Source organism: Colobus angolensis, unplaced genomic scaffold, assembly GCF_000951035.1.
Source record: "Colobus angolensis palliatus isolate OR3802 unplaced genomic scaffold, Cang.pa_1.0 Scaffold184, whole genome shotgun sequence".
Taxonomy (NCBI): Eukaryota; Metazoa; Chordata; class Mammalia; order Primates; family Cercopithecidae; genus Colobus; species Colobus angolensis.
Genome location: NW_012114977.1, coordinates 530,629 through 551,880, shown reverse-complemented (window position 1 = coordinate 551,880; position 21,252 = coordinate 530,629). Strand labels below are relative to the sequence as shown.

Here is a 21,252-nt window from a genome sequence, read left to right as displayed (position 1 = left end):
CTCGTCTTGAATATTTAAGTTGTTTGCTCATGTGCTCTTCACCTCAAAAGAAAACACTTTTTACTTTCTTGTTGTGCGTTGTTATCTTCCCTCGGTGATCAGTGGAGGATGTGTCTGTGTTTCCAAGGATGTGGAGGAAAGCATGGCACAAGATTCATGCTTCTGATGGAAAACTGATCTCTGGCGACTTTTCTTCAAAACTTTATGGTGGTTGGAACATAATTTTGTACAGCTTAAGATTCAGATTGTTATAGGTTGTGTTTTAGCTGTAGGGATTGCTGAATATAAAAGCAAACCACCAAACCAAGATCCAAACAAACCCCAAAACCCATGTGGTTACAAATGGTTAGGCCTCCTTATGTGACTCACAGGCTGTCTTCTCAGCCCTTCAGCTTCAGTTCTTACTGCATTCTCTACCTGGTCTCTTTCCCAGACTTGCTGGGCTTCTGCAATTTTCTGATTGTGCCATATTCTTCCTCCATGCTCTTGTGCACTCTGGCCAAGTGGCCTGGAGAATCTTCCTCATCCAACCCCTGTTAAGTGTCCCTGCTCTGCAGGTCCTCCTCCTTAACTTCACTCTGAGACTCCCCTGTCTAAATGCCCTTCCCAGAATCTCCCCAGCAGAGTTAGGGGTTTCTCGCAATGCCCCCCCACCGGCCCTGAACATGGTATTATAGCTGTTCATTTCTGTTTCTCTGCTGCAAATTTGAGAACCTTCCAAGGCAAGGTCTATGTTTTTATTCATCTTTGTATACTCTACTCTGTTACCAAACATGGAAGGTGCTTTCTTTTTCCTTTTTTTTTTTTTTTTGTGAGACAGAGTTTTGCTCTTGTTGCCCAGGCTGGAGTGCAGTGGCGTGATCTCAGCTCACTGCAGCCTCCACCTCCCAGGTTCAAGCGATTCTCCTGCCTCAGCCTTCCCAGTAGCTGGGATTACAGGTGCATGTCACCACACCTGGCTAATTTTGTACTTTTAGTAGACACGGGGTTTCACCATGTTGATTAGGTTGGTCTTGAACTCCCAACCTCAGGTGATCTGCCCACCTCAGGCCTCCCAAATGTTGGGATTATAGGTGTGAGCCACCATGCCCAGCTGGAAGGTGCTTATTGATGGATCTTTGAGTGAATAAGTTATTGGATTGATGGGTCAACAGAAGCATATCTCTCCATTCATTATCATCTGGGCTTTAGTCACTGCCCTTAAGACCCTACAATGATTGCAAGAAATGATAGGTTATTCAGATTCCACTTAAAACACTGCCTGCTCTATACAAGTCCAAATATAAATAAATAAGTAAATTTTAAAAATACTGCCAAAGTTTTGGTTATAGTTTCAAACTTTCTTTATATTGGAAAGTAGATATTCAAAGGGTAGAGGAAGAATTGGGTCTACAAATGTGCTTTTCACATCAATTGTTTTCCTAGATTGGCGGGAGTGTTGGTTTCTTTGCCTTTTGAAGACTTCCGTGGAACCCACAGAGACAACAAATCCAGGCTTTGTTATAGCACCCGTTTAGTGGTCATTGGTCACATTTTATCTCTCATCAGAAGTTCCATCGATTGGGACCATTGTTTATTATTTATTGTAACGGCTAGTTCCTTTTTAACTAAGATTTACTAAAGAGTTACAATATACCAGTTTGAGAGAAATGAATGGTTTCCAAAAGCTAGTCTTCAGACCTCAAGTTAATAGGTCTAGTGTCCAAAAACCTATATTTTCTCAAGCTTACCAGTTTCTACTGGCATAGATGAATACAGGTCAATTCATTCTATTATCGTAGAATATTGTGACCTATTTTCTAGGCTTATAATTCTTTTCTTGATCTTCAGCTTACTGTGGTTTCTCTGTCATTTAGAAGTTCCACAGAAATACATATATATTTTCCCCAAATATCCAGTGGATTAAACTTTATAGCCTATTTGTAAAGCTAAAATAAATTTCCACCACTAATTCATTAGGTGAGTCATTCCAGCAAAACCAATGCTTTTAAGAGACAGTACTTATGACTTTTCTTGAAGTACCAAGCAGTTGATGGTGAGGCTTTGAACAGACACTGTGATCCAATTTTTAAGATGAGGAAGTAGGAACCCTGAGTCATGAAATACCTTATTTAAGGTGCTAGAAAGTCAGTGGTGAAGCCAGGGTTAGGCTGGCAGTCTGTACCATGGGTGTTGGTCAACCACAGAAGCCTGTCTGGAAGAGCCAGGAGACTGTGTGTGTCTGGGAAGGACCCTGTGATAATCATGTTAGTGACTGCGGATAGTGATGTAGGTGTTATATAAGGCAGGGTTTTACAACTGGAACAGATGATTCGGAGGGGAGATGAAAGGTCATGGTAAGTGACAAAGGACTTTCAGTTAATCATTTGAAATTTTCTGTTGATGTTATGCATTAGAAATGGGTTTTTCAAGCAATATCAAAAAAATCCTAGAGTAATCTTGCTAAAACATTACCTTGACCCGAATATTACATATGCTAATTTGTATATCCTGAGGCTTTTTACCAGAATATCAAAAATCTTCACATCTCTGGGTCCACAGTGGTGACTTGAAAAAACTAGCAATTGCTTTCTGCTTTCAAGCATATTTAATGCCGGTAGAGCAAGTGACGTACTTGCTCTGCAGTCCTGACCTGTTTGAGAGCAGTAATACATTAAATGATTAATGGAAGAAAGTGGAGTGACATGATAATAATAGTAAGAATAATTATTATTGTTATTGCTAACATCATTGAGTACTTCCTATATACCAGGCATGAATGTTTTACATATTTTTTAATCTTCAAAATAACCCTATGAAGAACTATTATTCCACATTTTAAATATAAAGAAATTGATATCAATGAATTAATATGATATTATCTTACTCTTCAAAGATGAGTTTTAAGAGTTTTCTGATATGCTTTGGAAAGTTGATAAGCTTTTTGAAGCATCTTTATGTTTTGCTATTCTCAAGTCAGTCTCAAAAAGAAAGGAAGAACAGAAAAGAAAGAAGAGTTAAAACATCCTTTTGATGGCCGAGTTGATTCACCTTGAAAGAGCTTTACTTTGACATTGCTCTCAGATTTTTACTCGTATGCCCTTTGGTCTGGGAGCATATCACTTGCAACCTTGAATAGGTTACTTATTTAACTTTTTCAAAATGAGTAAATGGCTTACCTCTTTGAAAGATACTTCAAAATCAAGATAATATTTGTGAACGGGGTTTGAAAAATGGACGTGAGTCAGGGTTATGGAAATTTCAGTTAGGCTGTACATCCTCTACTTTGGTGGTAAATTGTATGTGGGTGAGGTCAATGGTTGGCCAAAGACAATAGCTTGGTCACACATTCCTTGATCTTTGACCTTTTAGTTCCTGCTCATTGCTTCTGCGTATATCTTAAGTTTTCTGCTTTCCCACGACATCCTGGATATACATTCCGCTATGTTTGCAGAGGAAGTCCTACAGCTGTTTGGAAACTTGCCCTAACAATGGCAGCTGTGACTTCTCCTCCTTGCATGTTGTTTGTTCTGGAATTTTTGTAGAGCTCCCTACTATCTTCACCTCTACCCTTGCCGACTGGCCTCTTAAACTCCATTGAGTCCAAGTAGGCATCCTGCAAGTGTAATTTCTAACCGTTGGTATCTTAAAGTAAGATGATGGGAAGAGATGGATCTGCCATTTCTTCATTAGAAACCAACAGTTATTCAACAATAGGAAGTGAAGGTGACAAAGAAATCTGTGGAGTTTTTTCGAGCAGCCTGTTGTCTGAGTCCAGCCAACTCCAGAGACAGCACTGAGGGAGAAAAGTGCAGAGGCCCGATTTCCAGGACAGCCTCATTCTGGGGCTGTTGATCACCTGGAGCGGGTTAGACTTAAACATCCTCAGAATCTGTTTCATCCCCATCTCTTCTGTTGAGTTTTCTCACTTTAGCCTTGTTGTTGTTTACTCTCAGTGCATCTAAGCTTTCACTCTTTCCTGTCCTTATACTGTACCTTTCCTTAAGCTTCTCTGCTCCTCATATGGACCCCATAATGTAACCCCTCTGTTACTAGTGGAAGAGATCCCAGTTACCCCAAGTTACCAGTGGCGAACCCCTACAGGTCCACAGCAACTTCAGTCCTTGCCGCCTCAGACAAAAGAATTCGACTGAGGGACATAAAGCAGAAAAAGAGACTGAGGCAAGTTTTAGAACAGGAATGGAAGTTTATTTTAAAAGGCTTTAGAACAGGAACAAAAGGAAAATTCACTTGAAAGGGACCCGAGTGAGTACCTGAGGGTCCAAGAGAGAAAAGAGAGCAAAAGAAGACAGGAATGAAAAAAAGAAAAAAAAAAAAAAAAGGAGGCTGGGAGAGCTTTAAACTTGATCCTGGGACTTTATAGGCTTGCCTCTTCCCCATGATTTTCCCTTTAGGGTAGGCTTTCCGCATGCGCGGTGTTCGCCTTACCCTTTGGCATTGAGCATGCGCAGAGTGTTTAGTGAGTTACAGGCATGCCCGTTGGAGACTCTCTTCCCTTTTCCGGTGGAGTATGCCTGGAGAAGATCATACGTCACTTTTTTTTTTTCTTTCCCTCTCTCTCCTCTGTCTCTCCTTTTGTTTTGTTTTGTTTTGAGACAGAGTCTCGCTCTCTTGCTCAGGCTGGAGTGCAGTGGGGCAGTCTTGGCTCACTGCAACCTCTGCCTCCAAGGTTCAAGCGACTCTCGTGCCTCAGCCTCCCAAGTAACTGGGATTATAGGCGCCCACCACCACGCCCAGCTAGTTTTTGTATTTTTAGTAGAAACAGGGTTTCACCATGTTGGCCAGGCTAGTCTGGTACTCCTGACCTCAGGTGATCCGCCCACCTCGGCCTCCGAAAGTGTTGGGAGCCACAGGCATGAGCCACCGCGACCAGTGCATTTTTGTCTCTTTAGCACATGTTCCCAGGACTTTGCTTCTCCTTAGGGCCTGCATTCAGTTAGCATTTAGCTGTTAACAGGTGTGGAACATCAGGAAGTGGACTCTCTGTGGCCCTGCCAAATTTTCGTTTTTAGAGAGGCAATGAGATAATTGTTGAAACATCCCCTTACATTTCTAGGGGAGAGCCCTCTCCTGCCCCGCTCATACCTAGCTACCTGTAACACTTCTGCTACTTGCTTCCCAGTGCCTGCCTTCCTTGCCCTCACACCTGTCATGCAGAGGCCAGTCACAGCTCAGTGAGTCGCCGTCTTGTTTCCTGTGTTGCTCACGCTGCTGGAGAGAAGTCACTGAATGCGCGTGCTGATGTCAGTGCAAATTCATGCTCTCTCGCCCCGCTGCACGCACCTCTGCGTAGTTTTCCATATCCTTACTCATCTCCATGCTCCACTGCCCCATCCCAGCCTCCAGCACTCCTCATAAACCCATTATTCTCCTTTTAATTCCCTCATTCTGTTTCACCAACTTAGTGCCATGAGCTCCTGCGGTTCCTTGCCCCAAGTTTTCTCTATATGTATCCCTAGCCTTCTGCTCCATCCCCATTTGGGGAACTAGGTAACTCCTCCTTGTCTGATACCAAGTACTTTGCCCGGTTGTAGATCTCATCTGCCTCTCACCTTCTCACTCCATCCCTGTATCCGTATTACCCGTTTCTATTTGTTCTTTCTTATCAGCTTATGAAGGAAGTATGTTGCTCTTTCCAATATGTTTTTTTAAACACTCTGTCAACTCGGTAATTCCTCTGATTTCTACCCTATTGCATTTATTCCCTTTTTAGCCAAGCACATTCCCTTTCTTCTTCCCTCCCTCTCTTTCTTCTTCTGTGCAGCAGATATTCCTTAGGGTAGCAGACACCAAGTTCTGGTTTCACAGAGCGTACCTTCCCATGGCAGGAACAGTAACGTGTAGGTAAGCAATAAACACATTCAGGTAATGTGCGATGAAAAATCCAGAACAGGGTAACAGAGAGTGTCTGTGGGATGGTGGGGGCCTTCAGAGACTGAGACTAGGTAAAGCTTCATTGAGGGGGTGGCTTCAGGGCAGAGACCTACATGGTAGGAAGGATCTAGCCATGCCAGACCTGGGGAAGTGTCCCAGGCAGAGGAGAAAGAAAGGGCAGAGGTTCTGAGGTGGGAATAAACTTGACATTTTCTAGGAAATTAAGGAAAAACACTCAACTCACTGCTGCCCCTTCATCCCTTATCATTTTTCAAATCTATCCTAGGCTGTCTTACACCCTTGGAACTGTTATTGATAAGACTACCTGTGGATGGTCTCCTCCTTGCCCCATGCAGTGGGCTATCTCTTTTTTTTTTTTTTTTTTTGAGGCAGGGTATTGCTCTGTCACCCAGGCTGCAGTGCAGTGGTGCACACATAGCTTACTGCAGCCTCAATCTCCTGGGCTCAAGGGATCCTCGTGTCTGTGCCACCTAAGTAGCTGGGACTACAGGTGCACAGCACCATGCCCTGCTAATTTTTACACTTTTTTCTAGACACAAGTTCTTGCTGTGTTTCCCAGACTGGTCCCTGATGCTGCTGTCTTCTGTCCCTCTGAGTACTTCTGTCACTGGGACTTTTCAGTGACCCTTGCAGGTCCATGCACTGTGCACCTGAAGGTTTGGCATATCCTGGGCCTGCATCCTGAGTTTGTTCTTCTTAATCTACAGACTCTTCCTGGCTGACCTGACCCACATCCACAGCTTCAACTTACATGGCAGGGATGTCTAAATCTGTATGTCTACAAAAGGCTTACCTGCCAAGCTTCAATCCTACTGATATACCTCTTCAAATCGGCACATCCACAGCTTAGCCCATAATCCCTGTCTCAACTGTAACTCGAGTCAGCCTCCTTTTCTCCCTCTCCCTCACCTGCCATGACATTTTCTAGTGACATTCTCAAGCTCTTTTCCACCTCCACTGCTACCATCTTAGTTCAGGCTCTTGTCATTTCCTGCTAAACCATTGTGGTTCTTTCCTCGTTGTTCTCTGATCTCGTTCACTGTCATCATCCACCCGTGCCCTATACTGCTGTAAGGTGAAAGTCCTAAAAGATCTCATCTCTCCCATGCTAAAACACTGACCTGGCTCCCCTTTGCTCTAGGACTGGTTGCATCTGTGAAGGAGACTTAGGGAATCCATATAATGTGACCCCTCATCCCGCTCCACTTTGGCCTTTCCAGCATTCTCCCACCTTGCATTCTTGTCTGCCTGTGGCACTCCAGCCTTGCCGAACTGCCTCAAGGTGGCCAAACATAACAAGCTGGCCACGATTTGCTTCCACGATTATCTTTCCTTAGAAGGCCCTCTCTGATGTTGTCTTGGTCAACACATGCTCAGTCTTCAGTTCTGGTAAAAACATCTGCTATCAAACTGTCCAGACCCTCCAGCAGGTGGAGACGCCCTCCTTTTTTTCCCTTACCCCATGGGCAGACTCTGTTAAGCACTTATCATCCTGATGCCTGTTTTGTTTACCTGTCTTTCTCTCTAGAATGTGAATCCTGAAAGCACAGTGATTTTATCATGTTCATCTTTTTTATTTTTATTTTATGAGACAGAGTTTCACTCTGTTGCTGAGGCTTGAGTGCAGCAGCACGATGGCAGCTCACTGCAGCCTCCAACTCCTGGGTTTAAGTGATCCTCCTGACTCAGCCTCCTGAGTATCTGGGACTACAGGGGCATACCACCACACCTGGCCGATTTTTAGTATTTTTTGTGGAGATGGGATTTCACCATGTTGCCCAGGCTGGTCTGGAACTCCTGGGCTCACGTGATCGGCCTGCCTCGGCCTCCCAAAGTTCTAATTCCAGGCAACAGCCACCCTGCCTGGACCATGTTTATATCTCTAATATAAAATACAATCCATCCTTAATATTAGCCATAAGAAAAAATTAATAAAAATAAAACTAACCATGTCATTTGCATTTGAACTCCGTGAGGCTGGCAGGCCACCTGCCGAGGAGCCCAACCCACTTCAGTGCTGAAATCCTAACCTGCCTTCATTTTCTACTCATTATCGAATACCTGGTGGCCTTCATGAGGTGAGAAATACATTGCAGTTCTCTGCAAGGGAAGAAGGGCTCTGAAAAGAAAGTCAACTGGTAGTACCAGCCACGCAAGGTGGCTCACGCCTGTAATCCCAGCACTTTGGGAGAGCAAGGCAGGTCGGTCACGGGGTGGTCAGGAGGTCGAGACCACCCTGGCGAACACGGTGAAACCATATCTCTACTAAAAAAATACAAAAAATTAGCTGGGCATGGTGTTGGGCGCCTGTAGTCCCAGCTACTCAGGAGGCTGAGGCAGGAGAATGGCGTGAACCTGAGAGTTGGAGCTTGCAGTGAGCCGAGACTGTGCCACTGCACTCCAGCCTGAGTCAGGAGTGGTGCCTCACTCCAGGAGTGGAGTGAGACTGTCTCAAAAAAAAAAAAAAAAAAAGTCAACTGCTAGTACCAATGATGAAATAAGAAGGCACTCTAAGTGAGTGAGTTCTTAGACATTTCTGATGGATTAGGAACCAGATAGTGGATTTGTCTGCCTGCATCTATGACATGAACAAATATGCAAAAATGCAGTTTAGAGGAACAAGAAAAGGTGATGTATGCATTTTTTCAGCAAGTCCACCAGTCACTGCATCTATTTCTTATCAAGTGAAAGAAACTTTCAGTGGCAGTTGAAATAGAAATAAAACCAGTGAGGACAAGTCCAGAGCCACTGAACATAGGTGAACTGTGATGCAGGGGAAAGTAGGGACGTTTCTGTTGCCCCACAGATGAAGACAGCCTCTGAGGAGATAATTTTTATTGCATTTCATGGGGTGAGTGATTTGCTTTCCAGCATCTGAGCATATGAGGATTTATAGCAGTCTTAGGACATCTCTTCCACAAATGTCACAAGTTTACTACTTCACCTGTAAAAACAGAGCTGGCAGGTGATGGCACTGTAATAGTGTCTCATTTATCTCATGTGATCGGGGAATGCGATATGCTATCTGAGCAGAATTTTCTAGGTGAGACAACAAAATAGGAAAAAAAAAAAATACTTTTTCAGAGTAAAATCTTAAGCATTTACCTGTTCCTTATTTGAACAGAGTAAGCAGAACGTTTATTTACAGTACAAAAGTGTAAACACATCTGTGCGATTACGGGGATGTCTTCAAAGGCAATTTACATGGGTGAAGTGTTTTTTCTTTATATTAAATCATCATCGCTTCTCAACCTTTTGGCAAAGATGAAGTACGTTAAATGATTTCAGATATTGATAATTAAAAGAAAGTATTTTCCCCTCTCCCTTCTGTCAGGATGTTGCTTGACACTATTTACCATTCTCAGCACTTCTGCCTGTTACAGATATTCTTTTCCCAAATATTCTTTGTTTTCTTGTTGAATATATATATTTTTTTCCATTAAAAATCCCTCCTTTCAAAATTTACCCTTTTCAATGTATTGGAGATTGGAACTTCAGATAGCTGAAATGTCAGAATTCTATGGTACTTACCAAATGTCAGAATTCTATGGTAAGGTTAAAGGAAATCTGTAAGGGTAGGTGTGAGGGTTGTCTCTGGGTACAGTGAGTTTTGCTACAGACTTTACCTTGTTTATTCTGACTTCTTGGATGTTCTTTTCATGATCTGGATTCTTTTCTATGTGCTGAATTATCTTTTTTTGCATATGAAAAGTGACTCCAGGGAGTAAATCCTTCAGTGGGGGTTTATTCCAGGCCTTCATTAACCAGTTAGGCTAACACAAGCGAATCACATCTTCTCTGAGTCTCATTTTGCTCATCTGGGAAATGGTAAGCCTGGACAGGCGGATGCCCAAGATGTTTTCATGTGGTCAGGTGCCAAAACAATAGTTTAGGAAGAGAGTTTAAAGCTCTAAGACAGAAGTGCCTGAAGAAGAGAGATGGCTTTGCATTGAGAATGTCCTGGGAATCTACCCAGAGCAGAAGGATCAGATTTAAAAGGAGAAGGTGGACGCATAGACTTGTGCACGGGGTGTGTCTGTGAGAAACTGGTAGACTTTTTCAGAGGATAGCAGTTATGGTGGTCAGTACATTTAACATTCATCATTTAAACCATTTTTTAGTGGACAGTTCAGTGGCATTAAGTACATTCACATTGTTGTGCATCCATTACCACCATCCATCTTCAGAGTACTTTCATCTTCTCAGAGAGAAACTCTGTGCCCGTTAGACCCTAAATCCCCAGTCCCTGCTTCCCCAGCCCCTGGCAACCGCTATTCTGTGCTTTCTCTGAACTTTACTTCTCTAAGCACCTCCTATCAGCGGGATCTTACAGTATCTGTCCTTTTGTGCCTGGCTCATTTCACTTAGCATAATGTCTGCAAGATTCGTCCATGTTGTAGCATGTATGCGAATGTACATCCTTTTTAAGGCAGCTGGTACTCCATTGTATGGATGGACCACATTTTATTTATCCATTTATCTGTTGATGGGGGTGTGAGTTGTTTTCATCTTTTGGCTTTTGTGAATAATGGTGCTCTGATCATGAGTGCCTAAGTATCTTTTAGGACCCCTGTTTTTAATTCTTTGGGATGTAGACCTAGATATATATGGAATTACTGAATCATATGGTATTTCTATATTTAACTTTTTGAGGGAGTACCAAACTGTGTTCCACAGTGCACACCGTGTTGCTTCCCACCAGTAGTGCACAGGATTCAAGTTTCTCCAACTGGAGAAAGTTGTCAGCGGTCCCTAACTTTTTTGGTACCAGGGACCAGTTTCGTGCAAGACAGTTCCACAACAAGGGGAAGGTAGTGGTTTTGGGATGAAATTGTTCCACCTCAGATCATCAGGCATTATTTCAATTCTCATAAGGAGTACACACCCTACATCCTTTGCATGTACAGTTCAATGTAGGGTGGTGAGAATGTAATTCTGACAGAAGGCAGAGCTCAGGCAGTCATGCCTACTTACCTGCTGCTCCCCTTCTGTGCAGCACAGTTCCGAACAGGCCATGGACTGGTACCGTTCCAGGGCTTGGGGACCCCTGGAATCAGTAGTTTCATGTGCTCAATATAAACCAGATTGATTGGTGCCCAGATTTTACAAAAGGCAGGAACAAGACATACAACTGGTACAGTAGGTGGGGGCCTGAGTATGGAGCGTCTTGAAGGCCGGGCTGTGGTGTTGGTACTTTATTCTGTGGTATGGGATGCTGGCGAGAACCTTGAGCTCCGGAGATTGGGGTTTGAGTGGTGCTGTGGACACATAAGGGCCAAAGGATATACATGTGGGACCAGCTAGGCCCCAGAGGCCAGGATATGGGTTGGCAGATGCTTGTTGTTATCCAGCTGGGAGACCAAGGCTCCATGTAGGAAGGTAGGGAAGGCAGGGATGAATGTGGAGACTGAGAATGAATGTGGGTGAAGGGGACTCTTGAGAATGAATGTAATGGTTTGCAGGCAGGAAGTTTGAAGAGAAATTCTGCATAGGCTCAGTAGTGTGACATCTGTCACAACCTGTGTACATGCATGTCAGTGGGGGTGGGGAATGTGAGAGTCAGGAGTGGTGCCTTTCTTGTCCCTTGTGAAGGTCCTCAGTTGAAGACAGGGTACAGAGAGGTGTCTGCACTGGTTAGCTCCTGGCCTGCTGAAGGAATAGACATTTGCATGAATAGACTACAGATCTCTGTCTTGCATACCTGGAGACGTCCCCACCTAGTTGGGGGTCTTAGATCCTGGCCCGTTGAGTAGGAAAAGACCGGCATCAGGATGCTTGCACAAGGAGTAATTACACCAAACTCAAAGAAAGCTTAGCATTTATGGAAGGGAGGAAGGACATGGAGGTGCCAGGTAGGGTGTTTAAACAAAGACCTAAGCTAGCTCCGGAGTCCTGATTTTGATCTTTAATTTGCATAGTGCATGAAATGATGCTGTTCTACCCAAGATGACAAGGAAGGTGTTTGTGGGGCTACTTTGCTTTGTGCTTGCCATTTGCATGTGTCAGCTTATTGACTGAAAAACCATTCCTGCCTTGGAATACTTAGCCTTCTCCCCCCAACCCCCGCGCTGAGTTCTCTCCGTTCCTTTGTGTTTCCACCAATAAAGAGTTCCAGGAGGCGAAAGGAATTTTTCAGGTGTTGTCCTTCGTGTTTAAAGAAGACCAAGTGAATGCTGCTCCCTCTGTGCAGGGATGGGAATGTGTGCCTGTGGGCATGGTGGGTGGATGGCTGGGTATGGTTTTTGGTGGACTTAGGTTGCAAGAGAGTTTTAAATAATGTATTTAAAATAGATGGAATTGTACCGTTCACAATAGCGAAGCCATAGAATCAACCTAGATGCCCGTCAGCTGTGGACTGGATAAAGAAAATGTGACATGTATATACTATGGAATACTACACAGTCATAAAAAAGAATGAAATCATGTCCTCTGGAGTAATAGGAATGCAGCTGGAGGCCATTATCCTAAGTGAATGCAGAAACTGGAAACCAAATAACACATGTTCTCACTTATAAGTGGGAGGTAAACATTGAGTACACATGGGCACTATGAAGGGAACAGTAGACACTGGGGCCTACTTCAGGGTGGAGAGTGGGAGGAGGGCGAGGGCTGGAAAACCACCTATCAGGTACTATGCTGTTTACCTGGGTGACAAAATTATCTGTACACTAGACCCCTGCAACTTGCAGTTTACTTGTGTAACCTACACATGTTCCTTCTGAACCTAAAAGAAAAGTTGAAAAAAAAAGAAAATAGATGAAATTAAGGGATCCCAAATCAGATTGATAAGATATAATTAAAATAATTACCAGAGTATAGAGAACCTAGCTAAAAAATGGATGTAATGACTGCTGCAAGGCATGGTATGTGGAAGATAGAAAGCAGCATAAATTACGGTGTGTGGGGTGAGCCTGGGTGCTGTGACCTTCCTGATGGGCAGTGTGACATACCTGGAACCAGTGACCATGGCTGGGGATCTCTGTCACCCGCGGCTGATGATGCAGGCACCACCAAGGCAGCTGGCATTCTCTATTTGTAGGAGTTATTATAAATAAGAATTACTGCATTCTCTAGGTTCTTCATAAATAGATGTCCATCTCTTGAGACAGGTTTAGGTATATTGCTATCTGTATTTTCAACTCTGTGGATTTAGATTTTTAAAAGTTAATGATTCTTAGCCTGCCTCTGAGAAAATGACTTTACTGGGGGAAAAAAAATCGTTCCTCAGCCTGCATACATTTTTATTTGTATGTTAAACCGTCAGCTGCATTTTCTGTGTTTATGACTGTGTGGAGAAGTTACGCTGCTGACACAAATAACAGAAACTCGATGAGACGGAGCCACCCACACTGGGAGGCCTGTTTCAGCTGTGCACATATGGCCTCTGTGGCGAATATGGCTCCTGTGCAGATAGGCCCTCTGTGGTGAATGTGGATGCTGTGCAGATACGCCACCTGTGACAAATGTGGCTGCTGTGCAGGTACTGTCTGTGGCAAATGTGGCTGCTGTGCAGATACTTCGTCCGTGGTGAATGTGGCTGCTGTGTAGATAGCCTCTCCATGGTGAATGTGGCTGCTGTGCGGATACGCCCTCCATAGTGAATGTGGGTGCTGTGCAGATAGATACGCCCTCCATGGTGAATGTGGCTGCTGTGTGGATACACCCTCCATGGTGAATGTGGCTGCTGTGTGGATATTCCCTCCATGGTGAATGTGGCTGCTTTGTGGATACGCCCTCCATGGTGAATGTGGGTGCTGTGTGGATACGTCCTCCATGGTGAATGTGGCTGCTGTGTGGATAAGCCCTCCATGGTGAAAGTGGCTGCTTTCAGACTCAGCCCCACCTCATCTGGGCCCTGGGAGCTGGTTCACCTTGTGATCCCAGACAACATCAGAGATGGGAAAAGAGCCTGTTGCCTCAGTGAGTACTACATTCCTGAAAGAATGAACAGACTTTGAAGGGAAACACTTAACGTTTTCAAATAAGTCCTTTGAGCTTCCTAAGAAATGAACCTTCTTTTCTTCCATGGCTTTCCCCTCTGGGTCTTTGAAATCTTTTCCATCATGAGCTCAGCAAAACTCTCAGCTTCCCAGACTTTGAGGGCCGTCAAGCAGGATACCGTTTTACTCAACGCATTGGTGAAGGCTTCCAAAGGGAACTTAGTCCTTGTAATTCCTCTGTGTCTGGGCCTTTAAATAGCTGTGTTCACTGCTGGGGAACTGTACGTTTGGGTTTTCAGGTGGGGCTGTGAGGACAGCAGGGAGACGCAAGACTACCTTGAAAACTCACAGGACCACACTCCTCTCTGTGGCACCTCAAAGAAATCCAGTCTTTGAACACAATCAAAGAGGCTGTAAAACCAGTGCTGTAGGATGAAAAGCTCCTAGAAGGCAAAGAACAGAGAAGAGAACTTGGCAACATTTGTGAGGAAGACATGTAGTTCCCACAAGAGAGAAGAGGTAGAGTGAGGAAGAAAAAAGGAGTGGTTTGTGAGAGACCTTGAGAAGCTGTAACTGACGCTGGGCAGGAGAGAAATCTATTTATGTACCTTTCAAACTGTATTCTGTTGCCGTGTCACTGGAAGTGAAACTCCACACAGTGTCACTTGTCAGGTTTCTCCCTGGAGATGTATTTCTGTAGCCAGTGACTGGTAGGTGCATTCTCAGTTTACTGTGGCGATTAAGGAGACGTGAATAGAATCCATGGTACCTACGTTCCCCTTCATCCTGGGAGATACAGTCCAAGACCCCCAGTGGATGCCCAGAAGCACAGAGAGTCCTGAACCCTAGCTATAGTATGTTTTTCCCCGTATGTACATACCTAGGATAATGTTTAATTTATAAATTACGCCCCCGGAAAGAGATTAACAACAATAACCAATAACAAAAGAGAATAATTATAACAATATATGGTAATAAAAAGTATGTAAACATGGTCTCTTTCTCTCTCCGTGTGTGTGTCTGCCTGATTCTCTCTCACTCTCAAAATATATTGTACTTCAGGTAACTGAAATGGCAGAAAGTGAAACTAGAAAAAGGGGACTACTGTATAACTCAAAAGCTTCTCTGATTTGTTGAATTTTACCTTTGTCATGTGTGCATATGGGTGTGTGTGTGTGTGTGTGTGTTTCCTGACTGTAGAGAACATACTCTTAATACCAGCGATATTAGAAGGAAATGGATCTTTAGGCATCAGGGAAATCATTTGATCCTTAGATTGGGAAGTTCTGTCACCTAGACCCTAGGGAGGCTTGTTCTGAGAGGGGAGCTGAGATGCTGGTTCGTATCTTCCACCTGACAAGCGACACTCTGTGGAGTTTCAGCAACAGTGACATGGGATGGGACACAGTTTGAAAGGTCTACAGACTTCTCTCCTGATTTGCTACCTTCTCAGAGAAAGGGGAGTCGTGAGGATAGCTAACATTTATCAAGGGTTTATTGCATGCCATGTACTGTTCTAACTTCTTTCACATTTGAAAACATGAACTCCTCACAGTAACCTGTGGGGAAAATGAGGTACAGGAGCGTGAAGTAATTTTTCAAAGCAAACCTCTGGGGCCAGGATTTGAACCGAGGCAGTTTGGCTTCATAGTATGTGCTCTGATTCCCTGAGCCATGCTGCTGAGAGATAGGAAGGAAGATGTGAAACTAAATATAATGTATTCATACCACTGTATTGAATATTTTATGTGTTGTCTATTTTAATGCTTCTAGAAGCTTCCAGAGGGCCCCACAGCCCATGTGACCAGCCCTGAGCTACTCCCAGGTGTCCCAAAGAGTTCACTATGGTCAGTTCATCTGAAATGGACATAATTTCTTTGCTTTTTTTTTTTTTTTTTTTTGAGACGGAGTCTCGCTTTCTTGCCCATGCTGGAGTGAAGTGCTACAATCTTGGCTCACTCCAACCTCTGCCTCCTGAGTTCAAGCAATTCTTCTGCCTCAGTTACCTGAGTAGCCAGGATTACAGGCATGCAACATGACACTCTACTAACTTTTATATTTTTAGTAGAGATGAGGTTTCACCATATTGACCAGGCTGTTCTCAGACTCCTGACCTCAGGTGATAGGCCCACCTCAGCCTCTCAAAGTACTGGGATTACAGGCATGAGCTACTGCGCCCAGACAGAAAAGGCTTAATTTCTAAGAGATAGTTTTAATGCTCATTTTTAAAATTAAATATAATTATTTTAATATTCTTGAAATCATATTGCAGAAAATTTGGATACTAGAAGAAAAGAACAAATAATCCCTCTCTGTATCATAGTCAGTCTTATTTTGGCCTATTTCCAAAAATCCTTTTATAAATGCCTCCGTATCCTACGAATACAGTTTGTATCCAGCATTTCAAGCTTTTTCCCATGTTTTTATGCAATCTTCATAACTGTGATTTTTAAATTCATGGTATTTTGACTTCTTTTGGTATTTTTTAATTGGGAGCATTTTGAATTTTCGAGTAATTGTTGGAGAGATTTCATCTTAAACACTTTTTAAAGGCATTCTGTGCTAGATCTCGGTTAAAAAATACTCAGCAGCCAAGGTTAATTTTTAGAACTGTCTTTCCTTGTTTTTCTCTTAACAGGGATCTATCGAACAGAAAGGGACAAAGGGACGTTGTACGAGCTCACCTTCAAAGGGGACCACAAACACGAATTCAAACGGCTCGTCTTGTTTCGACCATTCGGCCCCATCATGAAAGTAAAAAAAGAAAAGCTCAACATGGCCAACATGCTTATCAATGTTATTGTGCCTCTAGCAAAAAGGGTGGACAAGTTCCGGCAGTTCATGCAGAATTTCAGGTTGGTTTGTTTGCACGTGTTTATCTCCCTCCGCATGGTGTGTGTTAGAACACTGGTATCACTTCCCGTCATCTCCTTCATTCCCCCTGCCGAGTACAAAGCCTCCTTTCTCTTGTTCAGCTCTGTTTTCCCCATGTAAAGTTTATCATTTGTATTTGCCTTTCCCTAGAGCAATTCGAAAACTGCCTTACGAGCATATTTACCTTCAGAAGGGAAAAGCAGGAAGGGCTGGGTTTTCACCAGGATCTACAGAAATGACCGAATGCCTGTTATGTTCATTCTGACTTGCGGATAGGCTGGGGTTTGGGGATAGCAGGAACGAAGACTCGCAAGTGAGCAACCTTGAGGCTTGAGGACCAGAGGGGAGGTGGCAGTGGCAGAGCCCACGTTAACAGTGGGTGAGCGCTGGAAGGTGTTCTTGATCGGCTTTAGGCTACCTTCACCTGCTGTCCTGTTCTAGTGGTGGCTGCAATGCATTGGATCCAAATCAATCTTTTATTCTAACCTGCATCATCTTAGACTTAAATGTAGAATTATACCAAGAAGGTTTCAAGCCCACATTTTTGTAGCTACTCAATGAAAGCAAGTGGGGTTTCATTTTTCAGGCACGCTGATGAAGGTTTTACATGTGTGCCTTTAAGCCCTTGATTGTGCGGTGCTGGATCTTAGAAGCTGTGATGGCTCAGATGCACATATTGGCTGAGGATAACCAGCTAAGTTATTTCGCCAGCTTATTTTAAACATAGAAAATCCTACTGTCTAATTATAAATCTTGAAAGATCAAGCTGATTTTTTATTTCTTTTTTGAGACAGAGTCTTACTCTCACCCAGGCTGGAGTGCAGTGGCACGAACTCTGCTCACTTCAACCTCCGCTTCCCAGGTTCAGGCGATTCTCCTGCCTCAGCTTCCCAAGTAGCTGGGATTACAGGTGCCCATTACCATGCCCGGCTAATTTTTGCATTTTTAGTAGAGATGGGGTTTTGCCATTTTGGCCAGGCTAGTCTTGAACTCCTGGTCTCAAGTGATCCGCCCACCTCAGCCTCTCAAAATGCTGAGATTACAGGCGCGAGCCACCATGCCCAGCCTTGATGTTTAATCTTCGTAAATTTACATTATTAAAAGGCATAATGTTCAGTATAAGGGTGTGGTTGATACCTTTCAAAATTCTGGTTCGTGAGCATACTCTATTTCAATTTAAAGGGTAACGCACTTATAGCTAAGTTTTTTGAAGATCAGAATCAAATAGTCTTGGAAGAGACCTTTGAGGTCATCTGGTCTAATCTTCCCTTAATTCAGACTCTGTCTCTGACATAGGGTTCTCTAGGCAATGTGTGTGTGCACCAGGAAGCTGCCTACATTGCTAGTCAAGCTGCTGCTTTCTTGACCATCTCTGGATGGAAAGTTCTTTGTTGTTTGTATCTGAAGTCAGCTTCCATGTCTCTACTGCCTGATGGGTCTAGTTCTAGCCTCTGGAGGATTGAACAAGTCTATCTCTTCTTAAACATCATAAGCTTTCAAGTATTTTTGGAGGTGGTCATCACAACTGCCCTGGTCTTTTCTTTCCAAGGTATAGCAGTTCTCAATTCCCTTAGCTTTTTCATGTTCCTTAGTTTGTGACCTTTTTTTATTAGCTGGAACCTGCCTTTAGCCATGATGTAATCCAAAGTAGGCTGAACTCTTTGATTGATCTTTTCCCAGTTTGTGGAATACTCCTTTGTGCATGATCACAGAATTGTTTGCAGTGTTCCTCTGGCTCCAGTCCTGAAGTGAGTGTTTTTATAGTTTTGGCTTCTTTCGACCTTCTTTTAGTGTTTTTGCTCTCTTTCTCTGTAGGCCTTCCCTTTGGAATGGCACAGTGCCACTGGTTGATTAAACATTACATCTCCAGAATGACTGAACCTCTAGCGTTCTGAATGCGGTTGTGGAACCTGAGTGTGGTTTGCATTAGGCATTAAGTGAAATCATTACTGTCAGCAGCTAGAATGCCCATTTCTAGGACTAGGTTGGAGCAAGTCCCTTTGGCGAAGAAGCTGCCTATGTCTTACTGAGTTCAGGGTCCTGAGCTTTGATTGTCTGAGTCCTTGGACATGTTAGGCTTGCCGAGGTGGTGCTTACACTAAGGAAGTAACTGCTCGGTGAAAGGACAAGTCTTCCCTGTAGGACTCCTGGGGCCTGAAATAGCAGGATTCTCTTGGGCATATATAAACAGCTATTTCCTTAGTGTCATGAGAATTTTAAGCAATTAACAATAGGAAAAAAAATGGGAGGGGAAGTGTCGTTGAGAAGAGTCAAATGAGTAGCTTACAATGGAGTGGGTGAAATGAAACGTGATTCCAGTGTATGTTTTAAAGGAACACAAAAATCCTGGGGCAGTTTGCCTTGAGTCAAGTCGCCTCAGCTCACCCCATGGACTTTTGCTATTTGGATGTCCCTTGCTCTTGTAGGTAGGAAGGGATGGGTGGCGGAAAACTTGTGACCTGGAGAGGATGTTTTGAGAGCCTTTTGCATGTGCTAGACACGCTACCCAGATGCGAGGGATTGGAAGATGAATTCAAGATGCGGTGCCTACTTTCATGAGTAGCAGAAGCTGCAAATACAGAGCCAGGTGCTGTGGCAGAGATACAAACAGGGGACAATGGGACACAAAGAGAAGCTGCCCAGGACAGCTGACACTGGAGCAGGAGGCTGAGTAGGGAGTTTACTTCACAGTCAGGGCATTTCTGAGTGTGTTGAGGTCTCTGAAAAACTGGGATGTGAGAGGGTAAATATCTGTGGGTATTTAATTCTTCATAAGACCTTATTAAAGATGGCATTTCAAACCCAAAGAAGAGGTTATTCAGGGCATGGTGGCAGGACAACTAGCCAAACATAGCAGAAAAAAAATGTGATTCTTACTTCACACCAAAAAGCAAAGTAAATTCCATTCAATTAAGCATTTAAATGCAATTGACATGACCATAAAATTACTGGGAGAAAATATAACGGGCTACTTAAAAAATACTGGATGTTGTCTTCATAAAGTCCTTTCCGTCCCCAGACTGGAGACTGTGAACTGCGGTTGACACTGAAGATGACAATGGAAGCGATCTGTATTTCTTTTTTTTTTTCTCTGTTTTCTAAATATTTATATAGCTACCATATGTTTTATATTTTGTTTAAAGATTCAGTGAAAGATTATTTTTGGCTTTTATAATTTAAACATGACTTTATAGTTTGTAAAAGTTGATACTTGGCTATTATAAGATGTTTAAGCAGTGTAGAACAGCACAAGGAATACATTATTTAAAAAGTCACTCCAGGTCTCACCTCCCAGAATTAACCATTATTAACATTAGTTGAACGTCATTCTGGGCAATTTTCTTTGCATAGTTGCAGATAGAAGAATTGCTTGCCAGCTGGGAATAAGTCAGTGCAACATGAGATATACTATACATTCTATTTCTACTTATAGACTTAAAATGTATCTTGCTTAAATTTATAGAAGAAAACTGGAAGTATGATAAAGGATTTGCTGAACTTTAAGAAAATGTCTCTTCACTGTAAGAGACTTGAGTTCCCAAGAGATCCCGCTGAAGTTAAAAAGTGATTTTTGCAAAACAAAAAAATGATTGGAATTATCATTTTTTTACTACATTTTGTAACTTGATTGAAAATTGCAGTACAAAAGGAAATCAGCACAGCTATACTTTCTGCCTTCTGTGTCTCATCTTCTGATTTTTGTTAGCAATCATTTATTTATTTATTTTGAGACAGAGTCTCACAGTCACCCAGGCTGGAGTGCAGTGGCACAGCCTTGGCTCACCAGAGCCTCCGCCTCCCAGTTTCAAGCGATTCTCCTGCCTCAGCCTCCTGAGTAGCTGGGATTACAGACGTGCACCACCACACCCGGCCAATTTTTGTATTTTTAGTAGAGACTGGGTTTCACCATGTTGGTCAAGCTGATCTCAAACTCCTGACCTCAAATGATCTGCCCACCTCGGCCTCCCAAAGTGCTGGGATTACAGGAATGAGCCGCCGTTCCTGGCTGCAATCTATTACTTTGCAGAGGGTTATAGGGTTACAGCCTTTACATTCTGCTTTATAACTACAGTTTCTACAGTTCTAGTTCTGGATTTAAGTGGATTTCATGTATTCATCAGCAGTCCTCTTCCAATAATTTTCCATTCCTGAGTTCTTAGCTGGCTATATTGTATGGTCAAGAAAGGTTTTCAAGAAGGGTCACACGTGTTTGACAATGGAGTATCTACTTGTTGGCATTATCGTGTACAGACAGCTTAGCTGGGCTTAAAATTCATGGGATACACTTTCCTTCCTTAGGACTTTGTAGATATTCTGGCGTTGAATGATCTGGTGAAGTGTAAGACCACTTTATTTTGTCTCTCTTGTAAATGGCTTTTGCCAGAATGCCTGAAGAATTCCTTCATTAGTCTTTAATTATTTTCACTTATTCAGGATATGTCTCACCTCAGCATCCATTGTCCTTTCCTTTCCTTTCCTTTCCTTTCCTTTCCTTTCCTTTCCTTTCCTTTCCTTTTCCTTCCCCTTCCTGAGCAATGCTGGC

At 43.2% G+C, this 21,252-nt stretch overlaps 1 protein-coding gene across 1 annotated transcript in view; it reads left to right on the top strand.

Annotated features, from left to right (window-relative positions):
• The window catches only part of CSGALNACT1 (chondroitin sulfate N-acetylgalactosaminyltransferase 1), a 205,135-nt gene that overhangs the window by 137,965 nt on the left and 45,918 nt on the right, over positions 1-21,252 (top strand). Inside the window, exon 4 of the mRNA XM_011939786.1 lies at positions 16,474-16,690. Within this exon, the coding sequence (XP_011795176.1) occupies positions 16,474-16,690 (217 nt within the window). The remainder of the gene's footprint in view (positions 1-16,473; positions 16,691-21,252) is intronic.